This window comes from Ipomoea triloba, chromosome 5 (genome assembly GCF_003576645.1).
Source record: "Ipomoea triloba cultivar NCNSP0323 chromosome 5, ASM357664v1".
Lineage (NCBI taxonomy): Eukaryota > Viridiplantae > Streptophyta > Magnoliopsida > Solanales > Convolvulaceae > Ipomoea > Ipomoea triloba.
Window position 1 is genome coordinate 26187540 of NC_044920.1, and position 26887 is coordinate 26214426.

The 26887-nt window shown below is 34.0% G+C and overlaps 3 protein-coding genes across 7 annotated transcripts; 2 read left to right on the forward strand and 1 right to left on the reverse strand.

The window, feature by feature from the left end:
* The first annotated feature begins 12145 nt into the window (after positions 1 to 12145).
* Positions 12146 to 16512, forward strand: LOC116019089 (hydroxyproline O-galactosyltransferase HPGT1-like). Its single transcript, XM_031259178.1, has 12 exons — positions 12146 to 12456; positions 12748 to 12811; positions 13289 to 13338; positions 13740 to 13930; positions 14235 to 14298; positions 14399 to 14471; positions 14824 to 14947; positions 15130 to 15217; positions 15339 to 15389; positions 15935 to 16006; positions 16079 to 16191; positions 16275 to 16512. Exons 1-12 carry the CDS (start codon positions 12344 to 12346, stop codon positions 16295 to 16297), a joined length of 1026 nt encoding a protein of 341 aa, XP_031115038.1. The 5' UTR covers positions 12146 to 12343; the 3' UTR covers positions 16298 to 16512.
* Positions 16513 to 17540: 1028 nt separating this feature from the next.
* LOC116019747 lies at positions 17541 to 20339 on the forward strand. Its single transcript, XM_031260072.1, has 5 exons — positions 17541 to 17895; positions 18059 to 18111; positions 18738 to 18899; positions 19390 to 19491; positions 20052 to 20339. The coding sequence occupies exons 1-5, from the start codon at positions 17658 to 17660 to the stop codon at positions 20184 to 20186; spliced, it is 690 nt and encodes a 229-aa protein (XP_031115932.1). The 5' UTR covers positions 17541 to 17657; the 3' UTR covers positions 20187 to 20339.
* Positions 20340 to 20357: 18 nt separating this feature from the next.
* Positions 20358 to 26884, reverse strand: LOC116019734 (putative pentatricopeptide repeat-containing protein At3g49142). 5 transcript variants are annotated; one of them, XM_031260047.1, is made up of 4 exons: positions 26719 to 26866; positions 23434 to 23469; positions 21450 to 23084; positions 20358 to 20900 (listed from the first exon to the last, which is right to left on the reverse strand). In XM_031260047.1, coding segments are annotated over exons 2-4 (2043 nt in total). In that variant the 5' UTR covers positions 23435 to 23469; positions 26719 to 26866; the 3' UTR covers positions 20358 to 20493. The 5 variants fall into 5 exon arrangements, 4 of the variants coding, with proteins under 4 accessions (XP_031115907.1, XP_031115908.1, XP_031115905.1 ...); XM_031260048.1 differs by lacking the exon at positions 26719 to 26866 and adding an exon at positions 24086 to 24226; XM_031260045.1 differs by lacking the exon at positions 26719 to 26866 and adding an exon at positions 23908 to 24226.
* Between the last annotated feature and the right edge of the window lie 3 nt (positions 26885 to 26887).

Below are 26887 nucleotides of genomic sequence, written 5' to 3' on the forward strand. Positions count from 1 at the left end.
TGGTAATATTAACAATTTGTGGATACATTTTTAGTTAAGGGTCCATTTTGGAAAGCAGGAAAATGACTTCTGGAAAATGAGTCATTTTCCGGAAAATAGTTTCATTTCCAGTGTTTTGATGTATTATGGAAAAAGTGTTCATTCATTGTGGCACATTACAATTTGCCAATAAAAGGGGGCTATGTTAGCCCTATAGAAGCCAAATTTGTTTGGACTAGATCATAAGATTATTCAATAAGGGAGGTTGGGCTAGGAAACTTAGTGAAGGTGGAACAAAATATGATGAACGAAGGACGATCATACATGATCGAGAATAATGGTTGTGCATTTATTATAAGGGGATGGTTGCGCGCGACTGGTTGTTTGGTTAATGGTGAGAGTTGGCCGCTGAGAATGCACATATGCGTAAGTTAGTCACTGTAAAGGCAACGTGGAAGCACATGTGGGCAGCGGTGGCAATGTGGCATAAATCTTACGTGGATACGGCATAAAGTGCAACGTGAGTAAGTGCATTACAATAAATAAATAAAATGAAAGTAGCTAAAAATAGGGAAGAACAACTGAGATGTTGTATATTTGGTAATTGGTATGACATTGAATAAATAGAATTAAAAAAAAAATGAATTGTACTATATTTGTCTTAGTAAAAAATTGTGAATCGAAATCAAACAAGACCCATTTAGCCTTACAATGTCTTGTAATTGACAAATTTTAATATTTAAAGGGAGTTTAAATACTAATTAAATATAAATGAATTAATAGTTTATAATTTTTTGAAATAGTATTCAAAAAAATATGAAAATATCACTACAATTGTATGATTGAAAATATAATTAATTCCACATATGTAAAATTAGTTTTAACAAGGGGTGCAGGATAAACATTGTGACCATTTGTAGCTCCCAACTTTTATGTAGTATAAACATTAGTTTTTGTAACATTAGCATAAACCAATATGATGCATTGAAAAAAATGGATCTATGAATGTGATTAGTTGTGAGTTCAAAATTCGTGGTCAATTATATTTATAACATTAGTAATAATAATAAAATTAAAATCAATTATATTTATAACATTCTAATAAAATATAGTCAATTATAGTTACAATAGTATAATAAACCATTAATCATAATATATAATTAATTTGTTCTTATTATGCAATGTTTAGGGTTAGAAATGAAGGGATATTTTTGTCTAAAAGCTTTAAAAAAAATTCCACACCTCATGGAATTACAAATGATGGGAAACATGGATTTATAATTCCATAAAGTGATCGAATAAGTTTCAATTCAATGGAGTTTTAATTTTCTCATATCAAACATAAAAATTGTCAAGTTTGTGAGTTATGTGGAAAAAGAATTATAATTCCTTCATACTAAATGAGTTTTTAACGTGTATTTAATTGTTAATTTGTGTTTACTATAGATCAATAAGTCATCGTTTATATATTAAAACTAATATGTTCAGGTGACAGGCCCTCAACATTTTAATTACATATTTTTAAAATAAATTTGAATATCATTTTACTTATAGGGGAAAAAAGACATTGTTATTTCTACAGGATTGAGAAATGGGAAAACTACAAATAGTTTAACATAATATTCTTTAGTCTAAGCAGTTGGAACAAATATGTAAGACATGGTCCGCATGCGATCCTGGCTAATGTAACGGAATGGGATCCTGTGCCAGTGAAGACCACACGTCAGCAATGACGTAGCAAATTCGCACTGTAGTGAGAGCAGCGGGTAGTAACCGCTAATGTTGCGGCGGTATTTAACAATTAGTGGTCAGTGGTTGGCTGTTAACTTTTTTTTTTTTTTTTTTGAGTGCTACCGACTCTTTTTAACAGGTAGTGGTTGCCAAGAACCTTGTGGTCCAGTGGCATCAAACCCTTCCCTATACTGATTCTTGTGCTTCAATAGGTTGAGAGTCAGTAGTATTCAAAAAAAAAAACAGTTAACTTACTGTAACCTCAGAACTTCTGTCAAAAATGTTAAAAGAGATCAATTACAAGTCATGTAAACTCAGTTAGTCAAAAAAAAACAAACAAACAAAAGTCTCAGTCATTCTTTATCCTTCTTCTAAATATATTATCTACTAGACCAGTGAGTTAAGTCCATGCAAGCAGTCCGTCTTCATCTTTAACTTTATATACAAAAGATTTATCTCCACATTTTTGTCCATTTGAAAAGTTCAATCTTTAATTTAGGGAGCTCTAGCTCCAAGATGTTATTGGTGGATGATTTGATCTAGATGGTAATATTAACAATTTGTGGATACATTTTTAGTTAAGGGTCCATTTGGAAAGCAGGAAAATGACTTCTGGAAAATGAGTCATTTTCCGGAAAATAGTTTCATTTCCAGTGTTTTGATGTATTATGGAAAAGTGTCATTGTGTGTTTGGTTCATTTTCTGGAAAATGGATAGAATTGTATAATTAAACATTGTAATTGTTTTATTTAAAATATAAAAAATTATAATAGTTATTGAAATAATGGTATTTAATAAAAAATAGAATTTATATAAAAAAAATTTAAAAAAAAATGTAGCAAATGATTCCGGCTTTTCCTCACCTCCTTGGTCCATGGTCATGGGTGATATGACTTGGTTTTTGTCGAAAACATGCTAAACAACTATTCTGGCGATTCCGTAAAATGGCTTACGTAAAAAAAAATTCCGTAAGTCATTTTCCGGAAAAATGAACTGATTTTTCTTGGTCAACGGAAAACATTTTCCATTGACCACATTTTCCGGACGTTGCCAAACACAGAAAACTCGAAAAACATTTTCCGTAAGTCATTTTACGGGTTACCAAACACACCATAATACAACTATTAACTAATACGGAGTAACATAAAAAATGACTTTTGAAGATATATATTTATTTTATTATAATAATAATAATAATAATAATAATAATAATTTATTAATTATTAATAATTGCATATAAATAAAAACATTTTTAATTATTTGTTATAATAATAATTATTATAATTAAATAACATTTAATAAAATATTTTTCACTATTTTTCATAAACCACACATTAAAATTTAAAATAAAATAAAAATAGGTGAGTAAAATAAAAACTTTTAAAAATTGAGTGAAAAAGACGATCATATAATTTGAGAAGAGAAGTGGTGATCTTAAAATATTTTTTATTTTTTTTTTAAATTGAAGTGTTCAAATTCAATTTTTTGAATTCATTATCTCAAAAACTATTTACCAAATACATATATTAGTTGTTAAACCGGTTCAATCAACTAAAGTTAATCAAAAAATTTAAAAATTATGTCAAAATATCATTTACCAACAATAATGTGTATAAATGTCCAGGCCATGTGGATTGCCATTTATTTGATCCGCCCCTTTTAGGAGCAAGCCTCCAAATATCACGTGCATGAGCATTACTAAGATGATTCTATCAAGTAATACTGCATATTTTATTGTGTGGTCCAGCTGTATAAATCAAGAATATAAAATTTGTTTTTAATATATTAAAAGTATATTATTTCTGTATTGAATATAGATTATTTGATAATATATAAAATAATGTACTTTACATACTTAAATTAAAGGACGGTAATCAAAATTGTGAAATCATATAATCAATGTATCATTTTGATAATTTTAACCTCAGAAATTTCATTATATGGAGAGCACATGTATGTTAAAGTGAAACTAAACAAAATCTTTAAGATTTATTATCTTTTGGGGTGCACTAAAGAGCTAGTGAACGAAAATGTTGTTGTCAATTTCAAGCACAATAATCACACACAACATTGGTTGGTAAGGCGGCTTACTCGAATGGGAAGAAAGGATGAAAAGTAGCTATTAGTGATTTCTAGCTTTTTGGTCCAACTTTAGAGATTGTGAGGAGAAGATAAGAAGCCTAAAAGACAACACAGCAAAAAAGCAAATCCAACAAAACCTTTATGGGGGGTTTTGCATGGAGAAGAGCATATTGCATGAGTCACGAGATATATATTCTCAAGTCCAAATCCCAATTCGCCTCCGCCTGGCCTCTCGTTTGGCCATTATTGTCACTCTGCCGTGCTTTTTCCGTGTCCTTTCGGTGCAACCTTCAAAATGTGGATGTACTACTGAAAAGTCTATCACCATTGCGTTAGTGGTTTCATTTCGTAGAGATAAAAGAAAAATGGTTAAGTGGATAACACTATTTACACAAGTTGTATTATATATGCCATGTGAAACTAACTTTATCTTTCGTTGAGGAAAGATAAGTTGTATTAGAAATATTTAGAATTAAGAAAGATACATATAAAGTATATGGGACATGTGTCCGTTAATACAAATGCACAACAAACAAAAGAAGTTAATTGTTATTGACAGCTTATTAGGGGTCATTATAATCGAGTTGGTTTGACAGATATAGTTTGATAATTATAATATTTCAAGTTTGACTCTATTGGTTTTATTGGTTTTAGGTAATCATCTACTTAGCTATATAGGCTAATATAGCTCTATGTTTTGTTTGGAATATGAGTTGGATCAATTGTTATACTATAGACCAATGTCCATCTTGCATTGTGGACCCTAGTCGAAAAACTAAAAGTATTTACGAGTAGAGTGCACTACACGTGCGCGCAAGGATAACAACTGTAAAGGAAGATGGACCCCACAATTCTGACTAAAATTCGGGTCCTTGTTGGAGATACCTCATTTTTCTCTCTCCCCTTATCACTCCTCCACCTCACCACACTTTTCTTAAAATTTGTGTAAAATTTTCTTATTGGGAAAGGTCAAATAGACTAGCCTATAAGGCTATAAAAGCCCGATTAGCTTGTAAAAATTGGTCAAGATATAAAATTTCATTTGAAGTCTATATTTATGATTTTAGACAAATAAAAGATAAAAGGACACAAGAGAATGTTAAAACATATTGTGTAATTTATACCGCTAGATGCTACACTTTAAAAGATATGGTTTATATCTCTCCCTAAAATGCAATAGCCTTAGTTTGTAATTATTATTATTATTTTTTTAATCCAAGGCATCTTCCTCACAAGTAATGAATCTCCAATAATGGTTAAAATCACAAGTAACATTTACTCTAATTCCAATCATGGTTCAACAAAATCATGCATTTCCGGTGGTTGAGTTGAAATCATAATTCCAATCAAATTTTATTTAAAATGAACTAAATAGTAAAATAGGGCCAATGAACTTGTGGTCTACTGGTACGGAGTGGCTCTCTCAAATGGGTGGGCGGTATAATAGGCATATTTATATTAAAAATTGTGAACATTCATTATATAAATTGTGATGGATCCACCTCGCAAGGTAAACTCGAGTCATGGTATGGAAAATTATTATGTAGACCATGAATGCAATATAAATTTTTAATATATTAAAAGTACATTATTTGATAATATATAAAAGATCATGTACTTTCAAATAATATATTTTATATATACAAATAATATACTTTTAGTATATTAAAAATATACTTTTTATTTATAGTTCACACAAATGTGTAGATTATATTCCATGGAATAATGATTGCCATGGTATAACTGTTGTGCAAACTAAACGCTAGGTAAGAATTAAGTGGGTTCATGATGAAAACCCATTAAGTGTTCTGTCCAAAATGAATTAATTGGGTTTATGATGAAAACCCATTCAAGTGTTTTGTCCACAATGTCATTTCTAACATCGTTTTCAAAAAATTGTAACATCCACCCAAACTTTTGAGGATCGTTATATCGTGGACCAGGTCCATAGTGTACTGTGGATTCTGGTCCAAAACGACGTCGTTTAATTAAATTATGGGAAGTTGACGTGTGATGGACATCGTTTCGTTCGTCTAATTTCTGTTATGTGTAATTATGTGTATTATATTAAGTGTTTATGTGTATTCTATTATACAATTATGTGCATTAGTAATTTCAATATCATATCTCATGAAACAGAAATGCTAATACTTAGGGTAGTGATTATGTGTACTTTATTGAGTGTTTATGTGTATTCTAGTATATAATTCTGTACATTAGTAATTTTAATACCATCCATATCTCATGAAACAAGAATGCTAATACTTAAGGTAGTGATTCTATGTATTCTATTGAGTGCTTATGTGTATTCTAATATATAATTCTGTGCATTATTAGTTTCCAATACCGCAATAACATTAAGTATACAAAATTAGATCATTAATGTACAGAAGCATATAAAAGAATACACATATCATTCAATAGAATACACACAATCAATAGCTTAAATATTAGCATTACTATTTCATGAGGTATGGTACTTGAAATCAATAATGTACATAATTATATACCAGAATACACACAATGATATACTAGAATACACAGAATATATGAATATAATACACATAATTATTAGCCTAAGTATTATCTCTGTTGTTTCATGAGGTATGGTACGGTATTGAAAATCAATAATGTACAGAATTACATACTATAATACACAGAATCAATGAAAAAGATACACAAAATATAAGCCTAAGTATTATCTGTTATGTTTCATGAGGTATGGTATTGGAAATTAATAATGTATAGAATTATATACTAGAATACACAGAATCAATGACTATAATACACAAAATGTCACAAAGGAATACACAAAATATCATCAGAAAATACACATAACTCATCTTATAAGTTAAGGTCGAACGGAAAACGAAAAAATCGTTAATTAAAAAAATCAAAACGACATCATTTTGGATCGGGGTGTACAATAGTCCACGATATAAATTATCCAAAATATGAGTTGCTTCTGAACACAATTTAACTGGTTAACTAATTTAAAATAAATTAAGACACTTTACTTTTATATCAACTCGCAGAATGCAAGTTCAAATCCTATCCAGGATCTGTGAAAGAAAAAGGGTTCAAAAAATATATTTTTTTAAGATCACGAAGGAGAGGACATCAATTCATATCATAGGATTCATAGGGATAATCGGCAAATATAACTCTTTTGAAACTTAGTTATTATCATTACTTATGCTTCTTTTAATATTTTTTGTTTTGAATAATACTATCTTTCTCTAGTTTAAAACAGAAATAATAAAAACTCTTTATTTGTATTAGTTCTTATAAATTCATCAACTTTAAATGTTGACTTTTGGCATTAATTGAGGAATTCATGAATGTCAAAAAATGTAATTTTGCCAATTACATTCCAGTATTGTCAGGGTTTAGATTATCAGAAATTGTAATTAAATGATTACAAGTGAATGTTACAATCCTATAAGAATAGGAAACACAAAACTCTCCTATAAGCTAAGAAGCTAAGTCAAGCTAATGTACATCACATAATAAACTAAATACAAAACTCTAAGTAGTTACACTAATATTATTCACACACCTCCTCAAGCACAACGTTGGTTGTTGACGACATTGAGCTTGTCCTATAGTGTGTTGAACCGCGGTGCAGGTAGAGGCTTAGTGAAAATATATCCGTTTTGAACCACGCCCACAGAGCTTGCTTGAGCCCATATAGGGATCGTTGTAGATGATACACATAGTCTGGGTGAGTAAAGTCCTCATACCCGGGAGGCTGTTTCATGAACACTGTTTCAGATAGGTGGCCGTTGAGAAACGCATTACATATGAACGTCCAGTTGGCGTAGCGTCCACTCATTCGATACTGCAATAGAAAATAACAGACGAACCGTAGTGGGTTTAACCACAGAGCTGAAAGTGTCAAAAAATCCTTACCCGCGACCTGGTTGAACCCTTTGGCGACCAGGCGAGCTTTGTAGCCCTCAATTGTCCCATCGGCCTTACGCTTTGTGCGAAAGACCCACTTGCAGCCAATAACGTTCATGTTAGGCTTTGGGGGCTTTAGCTGCGACGTGTTGTTGTGAAGTAGCGCATTGAACTCCTGGTCCATGGCGTTACGCCATTGTGGGTGCCCAACTGCTTGTGAATAACAGGTTGGGTCCAGAGACACTGTGAGAGCATAAAATTGTTCATTTGTGCCACGAGTCATGCGACGCAACCGCATGGTATGCCCACGCTCTTGTGGCTGTGCCCGAGTGCCTCGAGCCTGAGTTGTGGTGCTGGTTGTCTGGTACCCTCCTACTACGGATGTCATCAAACTTAATTCAGATGGCGCAATGAAAGTCCGTTTGCGTCTGTCGAGTGCGGGAGGTCTCCTACGTGATCAGAGCGGCAACTGGGTGGTGGGCTACACGTGCAACATTGGAACCGCGAACAGTTTCCTAGCAGAGCTTTGGGGTCTTTAGGAAGGTCTTTTCCTTGCTAAAAACCGAGGATTCACCAAGCTAATTGCTGAATCGGATTATGAAGCCATGGTTCAAGTGTTTCACAAGGATGCGGCGTCTACCTCTGAAGCTACCACTCTAGTCAAGGACTGTAAGACTCTTTTGGATCAGTTTCTTGATTATAAGCTCGTCCACATCTTTCGGGAGGGCAATCAATGTGCTGATTTCTTGGCTAATATGGGTCAAAGCTCGCATTGGGGAACGACTATTCTGGACCACCCCCCAGAGGGGTTGATTGCGCTTCTTCAACGTGATGCCTCGGGCTGTGCTATTAGTAGGCGTCACTAACTCTCAGGACCTCCGGGTCTCTCCTGTTCACCAAAAAAAAAAAAAAATTGATTGACCAAAAATGGTACTTGGATTATTGATTTTATAAAAGTTATCATATTTGGCACAAAATTATTGATTAAAGTACAATATATTTTTTGGTTGATTTTGAAGTAAAAAAATCTAAATTGAAGATTTCAATAATCACATTTTAGTATAGATTTTATTGAATATAATAGCATTTATGGAGGTGAGTAGGCATGCAGTGTCAAAAAAGTAAGTGATTTTGGGTAGATACGCATTGTTAGATAGATACGTAAACGGAGATAATATTAGGTAAACTAGTATTTTCGCATGTGCGTTGCACGGTATGGATTTGTTATAATATTTTAAGAATATTTGGATCGTATACAATTATATAAATTGTAACATCGAATATTATATAGCGCAATTAATGAAATTGGTTTGATTGGTTATGTTTTCTGATGTTTTTCTAGCTTGAATTAGAGCAAATAATTGTCCAATCATCCGTGCGATGACATCGAATATTATATAGCGCAATTTATTTTTTATTATATATTTAGATATTAAAAATAAAGATGAAATTATAAAAAATTCTAATATTGAACTTATACATTTATTTGATTATAAGATTAGTGCAAAAGTATTACACAATTAATTGAATAATATATGACTTGTTTCTTTACAATTATCATAAAATATCGATATGTAATATGACTTATGTAATTATATTATTATTAAAATAAATATGAGAAAAATGAAAAATAATTTTATTATATTATGTAATATGACCAATGTTTAGCTGAATTACCATAATAATTATTAGACAATTATTATTAGTCAATTACACTAATATATGTGCAATTATACTTTTATACCTTAAGTATATTCATTTTCACCGTATCGCATTTAGTTTTTCTTCCTCCTCCATATTTGAATGAATTAATTATAATTATTATAAAAAATATAACAACCCATGTTTAATTAATTTTTTAAAAGTTTAAATAACTTAAAGTTTTCAAAAGGAAAGTGTAATTAATTTTTTTAAAAAGTTTTTAAATAATTTTCAATCAATTTTCATTTAATTAGTAATATCCTTTTACTTTTCCAATTTGTCTAATTTCCGTTTCCTTTTCTATTAGGATCTTTTTATATTTTCAATCAATTAGTAAAATTAGTTTTCTTTTCCATTTTCTATTGTTTCCTCAATAAATTTTCATTTTCTATTGTTTGGACAGAAGTGGTTGGACGGGAAAACACGAAATGGAAATTTTGTTAGGATTTTTCCTTTTTATTAGTAACCTTATTATTATTAGTCTATTTCCTGGTAAGTTAATTTTTCCTTGTAAGTTAATTTTGTTTCCTTTTTCATTTTTCATTTTTACTGCTAACATTATTAATATTAATCATTGAATTATGAATCATTTTTTATTTTCCTTTTCTATTGTTTGCTAAATATTTGTTTTAGTTGTTTGGGCTGAAGTGTTTGGGCGCGTACTTCAATTTTCAGGGGAAAAGGATGCAAAAGTTCTCGTTTCACCATTTATAATTCCGGTAATTCCTCAAACTTCAATTCAATCGATGCATATGTTTATAATTTTTGTTTTATTGTTGGTTTGTTTTTGTTTTTCTTTGAATAGTAAAAACAATAACTTGAATGTAAGCCATTTCTCCACCATTTCATCAAAGTCCGAGTAACTGATTCAATGCTAGATCATCACATATATACAAAAATAAATCACATAAAAAAGACTTAAAAACAAAAAAAGGACCCATCTTTAAACATATGCATACATGTTCCTGCACACGGAAGACGTGCTAATAAACATATGCATACATGTGAGAAACTTAGAAATTAGGAAGAAAACCGAGAGAGAATACAGACCAATGGAAATGTTAATGGTATAGACGATCAAGACCGGGAATGACAACAACCACCATTCTTGGAAAAACCTTAGAGAGAGGATCCAATTCTTGAATCTCTTGAGTAGTGCACAGGGGGAAGACAAACCCAAGTTTGATCCTATCATTTTATAGGCATGGCGTAGGGATCGTTTATTTATTTATTTTTTTTATTTTTATTTGCAGGCAATTAGTAATTCTCATTCCCTTTTTCAATTTTCATTTTCTAGTATTACTGATTAATTTCTGTTTTCTTTTTTCATTTTCAATCAATTAGGGATTTTTTTTTTATTTGTAGTCAATTAGTGATTTTCGTTTCCTTTTTCATTTTCTATCAATTAGGTGCCAATTAAGGTACAAATATGCATAGGAGTTATTATTATTATTATTATTATTATTATTATTATTATATATAATATATAATATGATTGACATTCGTAATATATTAACATATATATAATATAATATGATTGACATTCGTAATATATTAGCATATATATAATATAATATGATTGACATTCGTAATTTTTCCATATCAGCCAGAATTCATAATTCGTGTATTTTTTTGATAGCATATATATAATATAATATGATTGAAAATATTTGTTACGAATTAATGAACAAATTAATTTATAATTAATAGATATTATTTTGTAATTTTCAATTCCAATAATATATCATATTCTTGATTTAATTTTCAATTCCAATAATATATCATATTCTTGATTTAATTTTCTACTAATAAATGATGACTTTATGGACGTGATCTTCGTGTATATATATATATTTTTTGAAGACAATTTTAGTGTATATATAAATATTACCAATTTTATTGCACGTACATTACCGTGTATAAGTGACATCAATATGCTAGTATTTGTTACGATTTAATGAACAAATTAATTTAATAAAATAATATTATGTAAGCAAACAATTCGTGTTAGTAGGTTATTACCATTTGAAAATTGGTTGGAAATGATTTGAAAATAAAATATAATAAATATTTGATTTAATTTTACATGGGACTTGCCAATTACAATTATTAGATATTATTAGCATATATAATATAATAAATATGATTGACATTCATAATTTTTGTATCTCAGCCAGAATATGAGTACATTTAGATAAATATTACAAAAAATTGTAACAATCAAAACCACATTCTTATCTCATTAATATTATTCTATCATAATAATTACCATAATTACTAATAACCTATTATAACCAATTATAATTAATATTATTCTATAATAATAATAATAATAATAATAATTATTATTATTATTATTATAATTACCATATTACTAAAATACCCCTACATTTGGGCGGGAAAATTCTAGAGGAGGATAATGCTTTTATATGTAGTATAGATGTGTATAAATTTTGTTAGTGTGTGATTTTTAGTGAAATTATGTATGTATTTATAATAAAAAAAAATTTAGACAATTTATTTGTTTAAGTTGAAAAATATATTTTTTAAAAATAAAAATAAAAATAATTGAGCACTTGTAATTTGTTCCTCGCATTTTTACCACGTCATAAATCATATCGTGATATTTGTCCGCTGTTAATAGCGGATGCAAATATGAAATATGCAATAATTTTTTTAATTATGTTTTCTCCCATATATAGAAAACAATTAAATTTAAAAAACGAAATCTTTGTATTTCTTTTTTGAAAATTTAGTTTATGTTTCTCCTTGGCGTGACTGCCTGAGACTCGCAAAGGTCCGACCTGTGGAATTAGAGTTTTAGGCGCGAGCCTAAAATCTGCATTTCCCTGAGCTAAGCCGGTAGAATAGCTTTGAACTGATTGATCACTGCAACTGATTCACCTCGCAACCGCTCAGATTTTTCAATTCATCCGTTTGGGAAGAAATGCAGAGCCGGGGATCGAATGCTCGGCTTTCCGGCATGGCGGTCCGATCGCCGATTTCGTCTCTGATGCTAGCCATGTTCGCCACCGTGGCTTCTCTCTACGTCGCCGGTCGGTGAGTTATACGCCTTAGCTTTTTCAAGAGCTTCTTCTGAGTTTTAAATCCCTCCGAATTCGTTAATTGCCTCGTAAATCAAACGGACTTCACGGCTGGATTTAATATTTTTCGAGTTGAATTGCTGGATCTAGGAAAGCTTAAGCGTCCAGTTATTTGTTTTGTCTTTATGTTTATAAACTTATATGCTTTAATTCATTTGATTGTCAATCTCACCTTCACTCAATCTCACAGTTGTACGTGCAGAAAGTTAATTTTGATAAACATTATTATTGCTTTTTTGTGGAGCAGTTTATGGATAGATGCGGAAAATAGAGTTTACTTGACAAAAGAGCTTGATAGGATAACTGGTCAGGTATCTACATTTTCATAGCCGTTCCTTCCTAGAGGATGGATTTTCTCATGAGCTGATTTGCATTGACATGATTGCTTGTTTCTTGAAATGCTATTTCTTATGGGATTGTCTGTGTTTGCTACTTTTCTCCGCTGTAAATTATGAAGAATCGCTAGTGGATGACATCATATTATCTCTTGTTATTCTTTGAAAATATATGATAGTAATAGCAATAATTTTCACATTTTTGGAATGGTAAAATTATGTGATGATTATTATTTTTAAACAGTTGATGGAGAAAAGTGCGGTATACATGCTAGCATCTATGGGTTGAGCCTATGGCCTTGATAATAGCTTTTCCATACTGAATTATTTACTACTCCATACCTTTGTAGTAACATCCATTATTTGCTTTTGATCTGTGCATTAACAAACAGGAATAATAAATGTATCACTTATAGTGCTGTAAGTTGACTATATTTTCTTCTTCATTATTAGGGACAGTCTGCAATCTCTGTAGATGACACTTGGAAGATCATAGAGTGCAGGTAGGCAAAACTTCATTTTAATTTTATCACTAAAGTTACATTTTTGGAATTCCACAAGGCTCCATTTGGTACACATGAATAGGGTTGGAATGGATCCCCAAGTCTAACCTCGAAATCATTTCTTGCATCTGATATATCAATTCCATTTGAATTGTTATCCTCTAGGAATCATGAATTCATTTTATACGGTTTTCCCTTCACTACAGGGAATGAATAGTGATCCTCATGGAATAAGGAATAAGAATAATATATATATATATATATTCTTGGATAATTAACTTTGAGTTACTAATATCATTTTCTTTCTATTGTTCATTCAATTCTCACATATTGCTATTCTTGTGTACCAAATGGAGCTAAGTCATTTTTTATTGGGTCGAGTAAGAATATTTTTCCATTAGGGAACAGATGAAGAAACTTTCATCCTTGGAAGTGGAACTGACAGCTGCTCGACGAGAGGGTTTTGTTCCTAAGGAGCTAGCAGATGTGAATGGGAATCCTAAGCAAAGGCCTTTAGTTGTGATAGGGATTCTTACTAGTTTTGGGCACAAAAATGAAAGAGATGCTATACGAAAGGCATGGATGTCCAGTGGTAGAGTTTCACTTTCTCTCTGGTCTTGACATTCTGTTTTAAAATCTTGACAGATTGTCTCTTGAGTTTGTTTAGATGCTTTTAATGGTCCTTCACTTGTGTTGTGAAATTGAGATTCCTATGTTCTTATCAAATTCTTTTAAAATTCTAATTCCTGTCACTTGAAAGTATCACATTATGAAAAGGGCATGATATTCCTGGTGATTTCTCAAATATGTCTACTTGATCTAAATTTGGTTTCCTTGGATTCGTTTTGCATATTATTTCCACGTTATGATATCTATACCTTAGTTGTGCTGTGCAGGCGCGGCCTTGAAAAAGATGGAGGATAAGAAGGGAATTATTGCACGATTTGTCATTGGGAGAAGGTGGAACTCTTCTAATTTCTTATAGTTATATAGTGGCCCTTCCTTCTTTTATCAGTATATTTTTTTGAAACTAAAACTATGATGACTCACTGATATGCAGTTCTAACCGTGGGGACAGCTTGGACAGAAGTATCGACAATGAAAACAGGGAAACCAATGATTTTTTCATTCTTGTGAGTCAGTTGGCTAATTGACCTTTTTCAGAAATGTTACTTGAATAGTCAAATCTCAGTTCCTACTTCCTACTTTTTTGGATTTTGAATAATCAGGCATGTCCGCTGGTAATAGTTTTGCATAACTTGGGTAACTTTGATTAGAAATACATAAAGTAGTAATGAAAACTAATTAAGCTCCAAAGTTAAAATTACATTGCATATTCACAAAAAGTGTTGCTAGGGATGAAAATCTAAATAGTAGCCTGAAGTTATCTAAACAAAGACCTGAACCCTTGCATTAAATGACAGCCAGTTTATATAGGCTGCATTACATCAGCTTCTTCTCAATCTCAAATTTTGTGTTGGGCAGGAAGACCATGTTGAGGCACCTGAAGAAATCTCAAAAAAGACGAAACTATTTATTGCCCATGCTGCTGATAGTTGGATTGCTGATTTTTATGCTAAAGTCAATGATGATGTTTATGTGAATATTGGTATGTTTCATGATTCTTTGGTACCCCAAGTTGCAGTAATCTAGTCACAGTAAGAGAATTGAATTAGATTTGATGGCAGTTTTATGTTACATGAAATATATTGAAGAACTATGAGCTTGCAAGTTAGTTTAGTGAAGTTTTAATATTGCAAAGAGTGAATTGTTTTCTATAATTCTGTGCAGATGCTTTAGGGATCACACTTGCAGCATATATGGACAAGCCTCGTGTATATGCTGGGTGTATGAAATCAGGCGAAGTTTTTTCTGAGCAGTAAGTTGACAGGAAAACTTGCTCAGTAATTAGAACCTTAGCATCTGCATAAGTGTTTGATCTCATATGTGATTATTATTAATAAATATTTAAAGATTTGCCTTTTGCTTCAAATTGACAGGGGCCATAAATGGTATGAACCAGATTGGTGGAAATTTGGTGATGGAAAATCGTAAGCCACATTTTGACTATTTTCTGTTGAATTTCCAATTGGCAGCCAACTGTAATGCCATCTGTGATTATTCTCTGTTCTATATCCTTGTTGGCTCTGATGTATTATTCAAATTAGAGATTAGTTTCAGCAATATCTTCTTGATCAGATGGTTCTTGATTCAACATATCTAGACTTTCTTTCCCTCTGAGCATGGCAGGAACCTTGGGCCTACAACACCCCAGGATAGAAAATGAAACTAAAATGGGAAAATAGTCAAATCGAAATAAATCCTTGCACACACAGTCTCCAAAATGTCTTTATTTATGAGTCTGCCTATAAGCCTATTTTACACTGAGAAACCAACGACGCGAATTTCAATCAGTATAGTTGACTATTGAATGTGAGATTGCCTGTCAATGCTTACTTGTTTACTGTGGAAGTAGACTGGAGTTTTGGTTTCCAGGCTTATTACAGCATGCAATCTGAGCTTGCATAGGACATTAAAACATTAGTTTTGTGGCTTGAAAATATGGTTTTCATTAATCATGGTCTTGTACTAACAGTTATTTCCGTCACGCTTCTGGGGAGATGTTTGTTATATCACGCGCATTGGCTAAATATATCTCAATAAATAGGTAATGCCTCCTCTCATGGATTATGCTATGCCCAATGATGCGCAGTGAGTGCTAATATTTGTAAATTGGCAGATCCATCCTTCGTACATATGCACATGATGATATCACTGTTGGGTCTTGGTTTGTTGGTGCTGATGTCAAACATGTGGATGAAAAGAGGTTTTGCTGTTCTTCTTGGTCATCAGGTATCTTCTCTTCTCTTTTTTTATCTCTCTCTCAATAAACCTGGAAGCAAACTCAAAACCTGAAGAATATTGTTTGTTCGCAGGGTCCATCTGTTCTGGAGTATAATCTTTCTAACAGGATGATATTGAGAGCTGCTAGTTTTACGGTTACTTATCCATTCTTTATAGGTTGAAGAGTTATTTTGAGTTGTGTATCCAGAAGTATACACATATGTATAGCTATCATCCTAGTATTATTCTCAAGTAGCAACAGGATACTATTACATGCAAACAAAATGGCACTCTTTTGTCATTGTTAGTTAAACATTCATTTGTCTAGTTTTCTTTTTTCTTTTTTCTTTTTTCTTTTTAATTAAATAAAGATAATAGCTAAATAACTATTTACTCAAAATAGAATTTGAATTCCAACCATGTTGCTAAGCCAGCCGTGTTTTCTAAGAGCAACAATAGTGGTTGGGTTTTTGGGAGGGGTGGAGGGTTTGATACCAAGTGCTCATCAAGTGGCAAAAAGTGGCTAAAAAAAAAAGAAAATTAATTCTGTTTAAAAAAATTTTAATTCAAGGTGGTTGGTCACTGATGTTCGACTTAACATATATAGGATAGATTTTTTTTTTTCTTTCTCCTCTTACATCTTCCCACTCCTTTACCTACACAAAAATTTTCAAAAATTTTGAACAGGAGATTTATTATTATTATTATTATTATTATTATTATTATTATTATTATTATTATTATTATTATTTTTTCATTCTCCTCTCCCATCTTCCCACTCCTTTACCTATACAAAATTTTTAGCAAAATTTTTTAGCAACAACTCTTAATTTTTAGCAAAAACTCTTCAAGAGTTTAAGATTAACTGCAAATTCTTTGCAATCTCATTCTCATATATTCTCCTATATATAGTGATGTGATGCATTTAAACATCCCATTATATAAACGATGTGTCTGACCATAAAACATTAAAACTAAGCTTCACGCTATATAATCGAAATATGAAATGTTTCGAAGGAAAATAAATGCTACTAATTACGACTAAATAATGTCATCTAAAACGAAAAAATATCCCTTCTTCTCTTCTTCTAAGCACGACTAAATAATGTTACCTAAAACGAAAAAAATTACTTTCTTCTCTTCTCCTAAGCGCCGAAAATCTGACCATATTTACAAACGACGACGTTTTCACTGGGCGGGAAAAAAATCATATTTTTTATTTTTACCAAATGTTGTTGCTATATGCCTATATTATAGATAGAAGTTTGTAAATATTACTTGTTTAAATTAAATTAAACATTGGTATAAAAATTGACGTGTAATTGGTGTAAATAAGGAGGGAGAGTATAGTATTTGCATATTGCGTGTTACATTCAAGCCTGACGAGTATTTGCTTTCTCATTTGAGTGAAAGAGGACCCTTCCTTCCTCCTTTCTTCGACGAAATCTGTTTCTCTCGCTCTCATTCTGATCCTGATGGACTACGATTACCGGAACAGGGCCGGAGCCGGCTACGATTCGCAGTTGCCAGTGTACGGCCGCCCTCCTTCAACCAGTACACCGCCTTCCTCCCATCCTCATCCGATGTATGCGCCGCCCAGCCAACCTCATCATCCGCCGGGTCTGTACCCTAGAGTCGGTCAACACCCGATCAACTCTCTTCCCGGCCGTAATCCCCCGTCTTTCCATCATACTTCGTCTTCTCCTTCTCCTAGTAACGCTCTCTCCCTCTTTTCCTCTCTCTTTATTTGAATTTGAATAGATCTTTCTCTATGCGGTTATTTTCATTCTAGTACGGATTTGTTCGCAAATGTTTATATTTATTGATGTGATTTTGTTTCTGACTGGATGCCTTTTGCTTCCCGATTCATTTGCAGATGGAATTGGCATTAGAGTTGTTATAAAACCGGAGTACCGGATTACACCTCCGGTACGCCTTCTAAATTTACATGAGCTATGGAGCTAGATTATTTTGTGGATACAAACTGTTTGTTATATTTTCATTGTTATTATTATGATCAGTGAGCTTGGTGTGTATCTGGATATGGTTCGGTTTACAATTTGAGCATGATGGTTTCCTCTGATTCACTGTAGCAAAATATGATTTGATTACCAATAGGTCTTATAGATGCTTGTTCAGTCCTCCATCTACCCGTACTAGTGGTTTGAATTGTCTGCATGTTGGCTAGATTTGTTTATTGTTGGTCTGGAAGAGTGCTGCCTATAGTTTACTGCTTATTTAGCATTTAATTGCAGTTGAAATTGATCTTTGGAATGTATTTTTACTGTCAAGCCCACAAGAATGTGAGGCAGTAATAAATAATTGATCCTAATCCCTGCATGAGGCAATAGTTTTGCAATCATATTCTTCTTTACTGTGGGTGTACTTAAGTGTTTGATTATTGTTGGGGCTGAGTGCTAAGAGTGTTACTCTTTATATATTACTCCATTAATACTGTGGTGTTTCGTTTGAGTTCTTGCTTTTCGAATTTGGAGAATGTTTTGTATTTTCTCTAGAGCCATTTTATGTTGCTGATATATCACGGTTCCTTGTAGCCTCATTTATCCGCACAAATCAGAGATATTCCCCGTAGTTCTTTCCAATTTGATTTTGATCTTGAGAGGAAGATTTTGGCTGAAGCAGAGAAGGATAACCAAAATTGGGCTGGGCTTGGACTGGAAAATGTTCTGCCAAAAATGCCAGAACGGACTTCTCCGGTGAGTTTTTATCTTTTGCTTCGATGGTGTTCTGTTTGGTTTTGCAAGTTTCCTGTGCACTTTCATGTTTGTTGCATTTGTCTTTGAAACCACTGATTTGACACTACTTGAACAGAGGAAGAAAGAAATTGGTAGTTAGGTCACAAGTGTTTAGGTGTGAATCTAAAGCTTTCTAATGAGTTAACTGCGTGTCTGTTTTCTCTTCATTCAATGTTGGTCTATAAGTTCAAAATTTCTCATTTAATGCCAACTTCAATCCTGGTTGGCTGGCTTTAAACCATGTGGAATAGGTTTGTGAATGTCTTGGCTAAAAATGCCTACTTTATAATTGAATATTTCTGAACAATTACTTTGAATACATTTCTCCACTGGAGTGGTTTAATTGTTAATTTGTTATACTTCTGTTAAACAACAAATGGTATCAAGATTTTTATGTGTTCTTGTAATCTCAAGCTTTTTTGAGATTGAAAGTGGATTTACTTAAATATAGGGTTCTACCGGAGACCCCATTGCAAACAAATACATTTCATCAGGTCTGAATAGGGAAGCTGTGCCTCTTGCAGTTGCAAATTTTGGAGACAATCCTACCAAGGTATTTGCCTATCTTGTGCATGCGTGCATATTAAATTGTTGCTTGTTAACTTAGGCATGCCCATCAACTCCATATTATTTTGGAGTCACATGCTTCCATTTTTATTTATTTTTTTGGTGGGCATTCGAGCCATAACATCATTGGCATTTCTCCTGCACTATGTTCTTTTCCATGCTATCTGGACGTGTTAATACTACTTGACTGATGTAATTTAGTAGCATGGCTGACATCTCTATCATAGAACTAGTCATAAGATCAATACTTTAGTGCTAGTTACATACGGAGTATTAATTAATAACCATGTTTTTGTGCTGAATAGTAACTTGCCTTTATAAAGAGCTATCAAAATCTTTATTCTTTTGCATTTCAAGGGCTTTGGTTTCACCAGGCTTGAATTTGTGAATTGTGGAATATTTGGACTAGAGTCCTACACATCCACGGCATTGCAGAGTTATATAGCTGATCATGTCATCAATAAAAACATGGCAATCTGTGGCCATCCTTGTGACAAATTTTGCATTTTTCAACAGTGAGATTGTTTTTAATCAACCTTTTTTCAGGTCAAGGAATTTGCTGATCACTATACTCGCCTGAGAGATATGGGGTTCCCATCGAATAAAGTCGCAGATGCCCTTCTCATGTTTGACAATGATACAGAGAAGGCATTGGCCTATCTCCTTAACAATCCGTCTTGACAACATTGGGAACTAATTCACATCGAGTGTGTTTTATGTAAATGAATGGTTTATACATTATAGAATTGGAAACCCTTTAAGGACAAGTTCTTGTATGCCACTGTAACCTTATGCATTCTCAAAAGAAAATAATCAACTTTTCTTAGAAGGAAACTATGGGTAGTTCAGTAATTTTGTCAATCTCGACACATTCAAGTGATCATAACAATTGATAGATATAATATATACACACAAAGGTATCATCTCCTTACATAGTTACATGTGATGTGCTTGAAGCATAAATGATTGCCTACACTATGATAGATTGTTACAAGCCAAAGATTGGGTCACCAGCACCAAACATAGCAGCACCAAACTGTCTGGTATTCAAGTCGTTGCCATCTAGCGCAGAACCAAAACGGTCAAGCCACTGGGTTGGGCTAGGGTTCTCAGCCTCCTCCACCCACTCAGAGGTCATATCTATGTCATCAAGTTGAAGGGGATCTGTGTCTGTAGATTTTGGAGTCGAAGACCTTGCTAGCTTGAGATTGTAGTTTATGTAAACCGTGTCATTCAGGGTTTCTTTATCAATCTTGTTGCGTTTCTCCGAGTGGATCTGCTGAAACATACTCCAATCTCTCTCGAAAGTGAAACTGCTGCATACCTGGCTCAGTATTCTGATGGCGACTCGCTGCAGTACGGGAGCAGCATCGCCATACTGTTCCCACCAAATCCCTACAGTTGATGATAGACGGTTATTTAAGTGCTTATGCATTCAACTAGTGACATGTCTATGGCATGAAATGATCCAGACATAAAACACAGCGGGATTTAAAACAGTTTAGTAATGCAGAAGATACTAAAAAATCAAAACTTTTTTTTATGACGAGGGAAACCCACAGTCACTAGCCAGGACTACAGGAGGTAAACTAACTTAAATTGTCTATAGTTGACCGACTCAAACCAAGAAAGCTAATAAGTCGCTACTGTTGGAAGTCAAACTTGTAACCTTATGGTTATAAGTCAATAGACTGACTAACTTAGTTAGTCCAAGACATTAGATTTTCATGAACTGATGTGGCTACTGAGTGCTCAGCCATCTATAATCTGTTTTCCTACTATAAACCAAATACTTTGTCCATGGGGTATATTATTGTTTGGTAGAACATATTTTATCTGCCTTCACCGAGAATAAAGGAGTAAGAAACTAACGAAAGGGCGTTAAAATTAGTTTTTTAAGTGCAACTTCATGTCATGGTTGAGTATATAGAGGTGTAGACATACCAGGAGGAACAGTATCTATTGCTTCCTTTGCGAGGTTACAGCCAAACATCCCTGAAGCCCTTGTGAATAAGCGGATTTGGTTGGTGATGTCTCGTCTAAGTTCAGGCGTTGGAAGTAGCTTTTCGAGCACTCTGAAAAAATCTTCTTTTATAGATCCCAGAAATTTGACTTCTGTATTGTACTGTATGCTAGGATTCAAAAATGCTGCAGCGGAATGCAAAGGCGAGTGCAGGTTATTCTGCCACTTCTTATCTACTATGTCTAGAAACGTCTTGCACTTTATCTCGTCCATGATATAGTATGTTCTTATCGACTCCTTCGCTCTAGTCATCAGTTCATATATAAACCCCACTGCTGGCTTCCCTCCACAAACTTCTCTCATCACTTTCAGGAAGGGCTCGGATAGCGCTACACACTCTTCAACTGTCCTCCAAAATTCGTTGTCATCAAGAATCTCGAGGCATGTTACGCTTTGGGGTTTATTTAGGCAAGCAGAACTGGTAACGAACTCGGGGCTGTTGAACATATGCTTCAATCTTGACCTCTGCTTCAGTACGGATTGCAGAGAGAGAAAATTGGAAACTGGCTTTGTGATGCCAGTTCTAATGATATCCTGCCCTGTGAACTTTTTCATTAGATCAAGCATGGATGAATTATTATATATGAACTTTGTGATTGTCTGCGCTTGTAAGATACACCGGTTCACCCAATCTACCTTCGAAAACTCGTCCAATATTGTGTTTAAACATTGCACGGCACAAGGGGACACGAAAACAGTTCCATAGCTCTGCAGCAAGTGGTTCGCTATACCAGTGCAGTAAAGGGTGTTATCGACAATTACCTGGACTACATTTTCCGGGCCGAAATCTTGAATGATGGAATCGAACAGTTCAGAAAGGCATTTTAGGTTCTTGTAGTATGAAGATGCATCTACTGATTTGTGAAAGAATGTCCTGGAGGATGAAGAAACTAAGAAGTTGATTAACGCCCTTGATTTGTTGTCCATCCATGTTTCTGCTACTATTGTGCAACCGGTCATAGCCCACTCTTTCTCCGCATCTTTTGATTGTAAACTTACTTCCGACTTGATCCTCTCCAGCCATGTTGTTTTCAAAGCTTCGGCAGAAGGTCCTATAAACCCACTACCGCATTTTCCGACTGCATCAATCATTTGCTGGTACGAGGAAGATCTGGCTACACTGAAGTCCAACCTATTTTCAAAGAAAAACAAAGCAATACTTCTCTCTGCATTTTCTTCGTTGCTTCCCCAAGTAGGGATAGGTTGTATGACAGGGGAAAACATTTTTCCAATTGGAGATGCTGCTGGCTCCAAACACACAAGGGATTTGCCTACAGACATATTTACAGGAGATTTAGCCTCAACGAGCTTATGCTTATTATTAGCTTCCGAGATTTCCTTTGCCTCTTCCTTCGACGCAATTATTGCCCGCACCCTGTCACTAACATCGTCCCTCACCTTGGTGCATGGGTTTACACCTTTACTAGGAAGTCTTGACAAATGGTGCTTTAATCTACTAATGCCGCCGTTTAGAACTCTTAGGCAGAATTTACATCTAACCTTGTTCCCATCTAGCTTCTCAGCATATTCCCAACAGACATCTTTTTCTCGAACCACTGCCAGATAAAAGAAAGAAAAAAAAATCCGATTGACCATTCTGCCAAATATTTCTCTAGGTCAACATGCAAGCATTCCCTAATTCCATCAGTATTTTCTTAAGAACAAAATAATAAATTCAAAGTTCTCAAACATTAGCTTTTAAACGTTTTATACATTTTGATTTTTGACGATTGAAGAAAGCATATATACTTGGTGTTTAGCTTAAACCATAAAGGAGGCAAAAACAAGGAATAGGAATTTAAAAACGAATAAATGAAACAAAATCCCTAACATTAGAAATTCATATGCTCAATGTTGAAATATGATAATTCATAAATGATAACATATCTAAAGGCAATCACTTACTGATTACAGAAGAGCCTTGCTGTTCATTAATCCAACCTAAGCAAGCAAATAGAAAACTTAATGAGAAGTTACAAATTTAAAGCAACTATAGTGAATCACAGTAGAGTAAAACATTCGAAGAAACAATAAGTATGCACAAGACAATAGGCATTTCCAGGTATCAAGAATTCAATTAAGTGCATATGCAAATGTCATTGGCAGCAAAAGAAACAAGGAAAACCACAGAAGATTATCCACACTGCAAGAAAGTCTAGTTGTTTTTCTCGGGTGTAGACATGGCATACATATAAGGTTTATGTGAATAGGTTCCCGATGCCTACTCCAAAAAATAAAAAATACAGTTCATATGTTTGATGCCATTAAACAAAATTGTTTGAAGATTCATAATGTTCACCAACTGATTAATAAGGGGAAAACCCAACATTATAATAAGGGTAATGCACAACAATCAAATTCACTATTAGTTGGTATTACTTTTTTTTTAAATAGTTTTACACAAGAGAAGAAATCCCCAAGTTTGTTCCTCTTCTGAACTTTTATTCTCATTGTTAAGCCAGCCTTTGCTCTAGCTAACACCAGAAATGTCTGGCTTAGTCAATTCTGTCAGAGGATAGAGGCAGCTAGTGGTCCAAAGTTCTTAGTGGAGTGCAACCTTTGCAATTCACAGTCAACCTATCTGGGCATAAAGCACGCAAGGCCTCCTATGTTATGTCATTATATTTTCTCAGGCCATAAGACTCGTTCTGATCCCTCTATCCCTCAGCTTTGATAATCAGTAGTATTTCTTCCGTTGGTTCACCAATAATCACCACATGAGCAGACTCCATTTTGAAAATGATGATAACGTCTAGTATCTCTCACAACAATGAGACGTTTAGTGATCTTGGATATGAGCTTGGCAGCAATGTGGCAATCTCCACAGACACGTAGATTCTTTGTAATTCTGATTGGTGTTCCTGCCTCAGTGTTCATTATTGCAAAGGCAATTGCCAGCTTTTCACTATGAACGACCAGATGATTTTCTTTGTCTTCCTCCTCAACATCATGAAGGGCACCATCTGTCACTGGGACATACCCCACTTCCTTTATCTTACCTATTAATGTATCTAACTCTTCATAGATCTTCCCTGATTGGGGGTGCAACCTGTCACCGGCAAGAAATGTGTGCACTTGGTTATGGAGCTCAACATTGCTAACACCAGGGATTTTCTTGATACCTCTTTCATTCATGACCAACCGAATTTTAGTTACATCTTGCCATCTTCCAGCCTTTGCATAAATATTTGATAACAAGACATAATAACCAGACTGCTTAGGTGCCAACATGAAAAGATGATCTGCAGCTACAACCCCTATGTCCATGTTATTATAAACACGACAAGCACTCAAAAGTGCGCCCCAGATCCTCTCACTAGCATCCATGGGCATCTGCTTGATGAAAGTATATCCCTTCTCTATTTGCCCAGCTCGTGCTCGCAAATCCACCATGCAAGCATAATGCTCGATCCTAGGAACAATCTTATACTCCTCTGTCATTAGTTTGTAGTAATATTCTCCCGCCTGTAACAGCCCTGCATGGCTGCATGCTGAAAGTATAGAAACAAAAGCAATAGAATCGGGCTTAAGGCCAGATTCCAGCATCCTTGAAAATAAAGCAACGGCATTTTGACCTTGACCACTCATACCATAAGCATAGATCAAGGAAGTCCACGACACAATATCTCGAAACTTCATGGCATCAAAAAGCTTCCTAGCTTCCAACAAACACCCACACCTTGCATACATATCAATTAAAGCATTTTCAAGAGACAAATTGGGTTGAAGTCCTCTCCTCTCAACCATTTCATGGATCCTCCTCCCTAATAACACAGCAGAAAGATCACCACAAGCAGGAAGAATTGTAGCAAAAGATATTGCATCAGGCTCTATAGAACAAGCTTCCATTTGTAAATAAATTTCAACAGCCTCTTTAGGCATAGAATTCTTGACATATACAGCCATCATCACATTCCAAGGAACCAAATCCTTTTTGTCCATATCCAAAAATATGTTTTTCACAAATGCAACATTTTCCATACATGTATTGGTTACAGCAGGCAAAAGGCTAGCCATTGTCCCTGCATCGAGTTTCAGACCCAAAAAGTTCATTTCCTTGCAAACCTCTAATGCATCATCAAAGCTTCCATTTTGAGCATATCCAGCAACCATTGAATTCCAAGAAATGACATCCCTTCGAGGCATTTCATCAAGAGCCTGCCGAGCCTCAGCCAAAAACCCACATTTCCCATACATAGCCACCAAACCATTTCCTGTATATAAATTTGAATCAAGACCATTCTTTACAATTGGTGCATGAATTTGCAGCCCTAACCACATATTCTCAGAAACTGAACAAGCTTTAAGAACACAAGGAAGGGTATAACGATCAGGCTGAATATTGTCCATATGCATGATTTTGAACAGCAAAAGAGCATCTTTATAAGACCGGTTGTTGACATAGCTTCTGATCATGACATTGTAAACCACAACATTTTTAACCGGAATTTTGTCAAACAGTTGCCGGGTGATATTGGTCTGGCCACAAGCTGCATATGCTCGCATTAATTTGATGCCAATGGACGTGTTTAGGCATAGGTCTGGATCGAAAATGATCCTAGAATGAACTTTTTCTATTATCTTGATATCCGGGCACTTGTCTAATATTCGACTATACACATCTCCAGTGTGGAGGGAACTGTTGACCCGAGGGTTTTGTTGAAGGGTAGAAAGTAAGCGTTTTGTCTTTCGATTTGAGGTTGAGAAACAGCGAGAAAGGCGAATGAGGTCTGCCAAGGAAGCCGTCATAGAGAGAGTATCGAGTATGCATTATACAACTTACATCAATAATTTAGGAAAAGCATTTTTGTATATACAATTGCCAAAAAAAAAGAGAGAGAGAGAGAGAGAGAGAGAGATTTCCAAGCCGAAAACTATAGCACTTTTGCAGATTACATCTGTCGCTTAGTCCAGTTCAGCTGGAAAAATCAGAGCAAGAAAGTCCACAAAAGCAATAAATTGATAGAAGAACAACGTTTTCCTCTTCTGCGGCTTTAGCAAAAAAACATCAAAATTCACTAAATTTTCTTAGAATTTATGGCAATTTTAGGGGTTTTCTTTTGTTGACAGCAATTCAGAGAGAGATTGAGCTGGAAAAAGTTCAAATTTTGCTTCTTTGTCACTTCACAAGCCATAAGAAAGCTGAAGAACACTGAGAAAATGGCGAGAAATATGAAAAGAAAAGCTTACTCAAAGAAGAGAGAGTGAGCAAACTCGTCGGTGAAGAGATAATCTCAAGACGGGAGTTGCAGAGATGGAGATCTGGTCGATTTATCGCGATATTTTGCACAAGTTAGGACTTGGAGAGGTTTTACTGTTTTATGGTTCCTATTTTCGCTTTCTCTTTTCTCGTCTATTT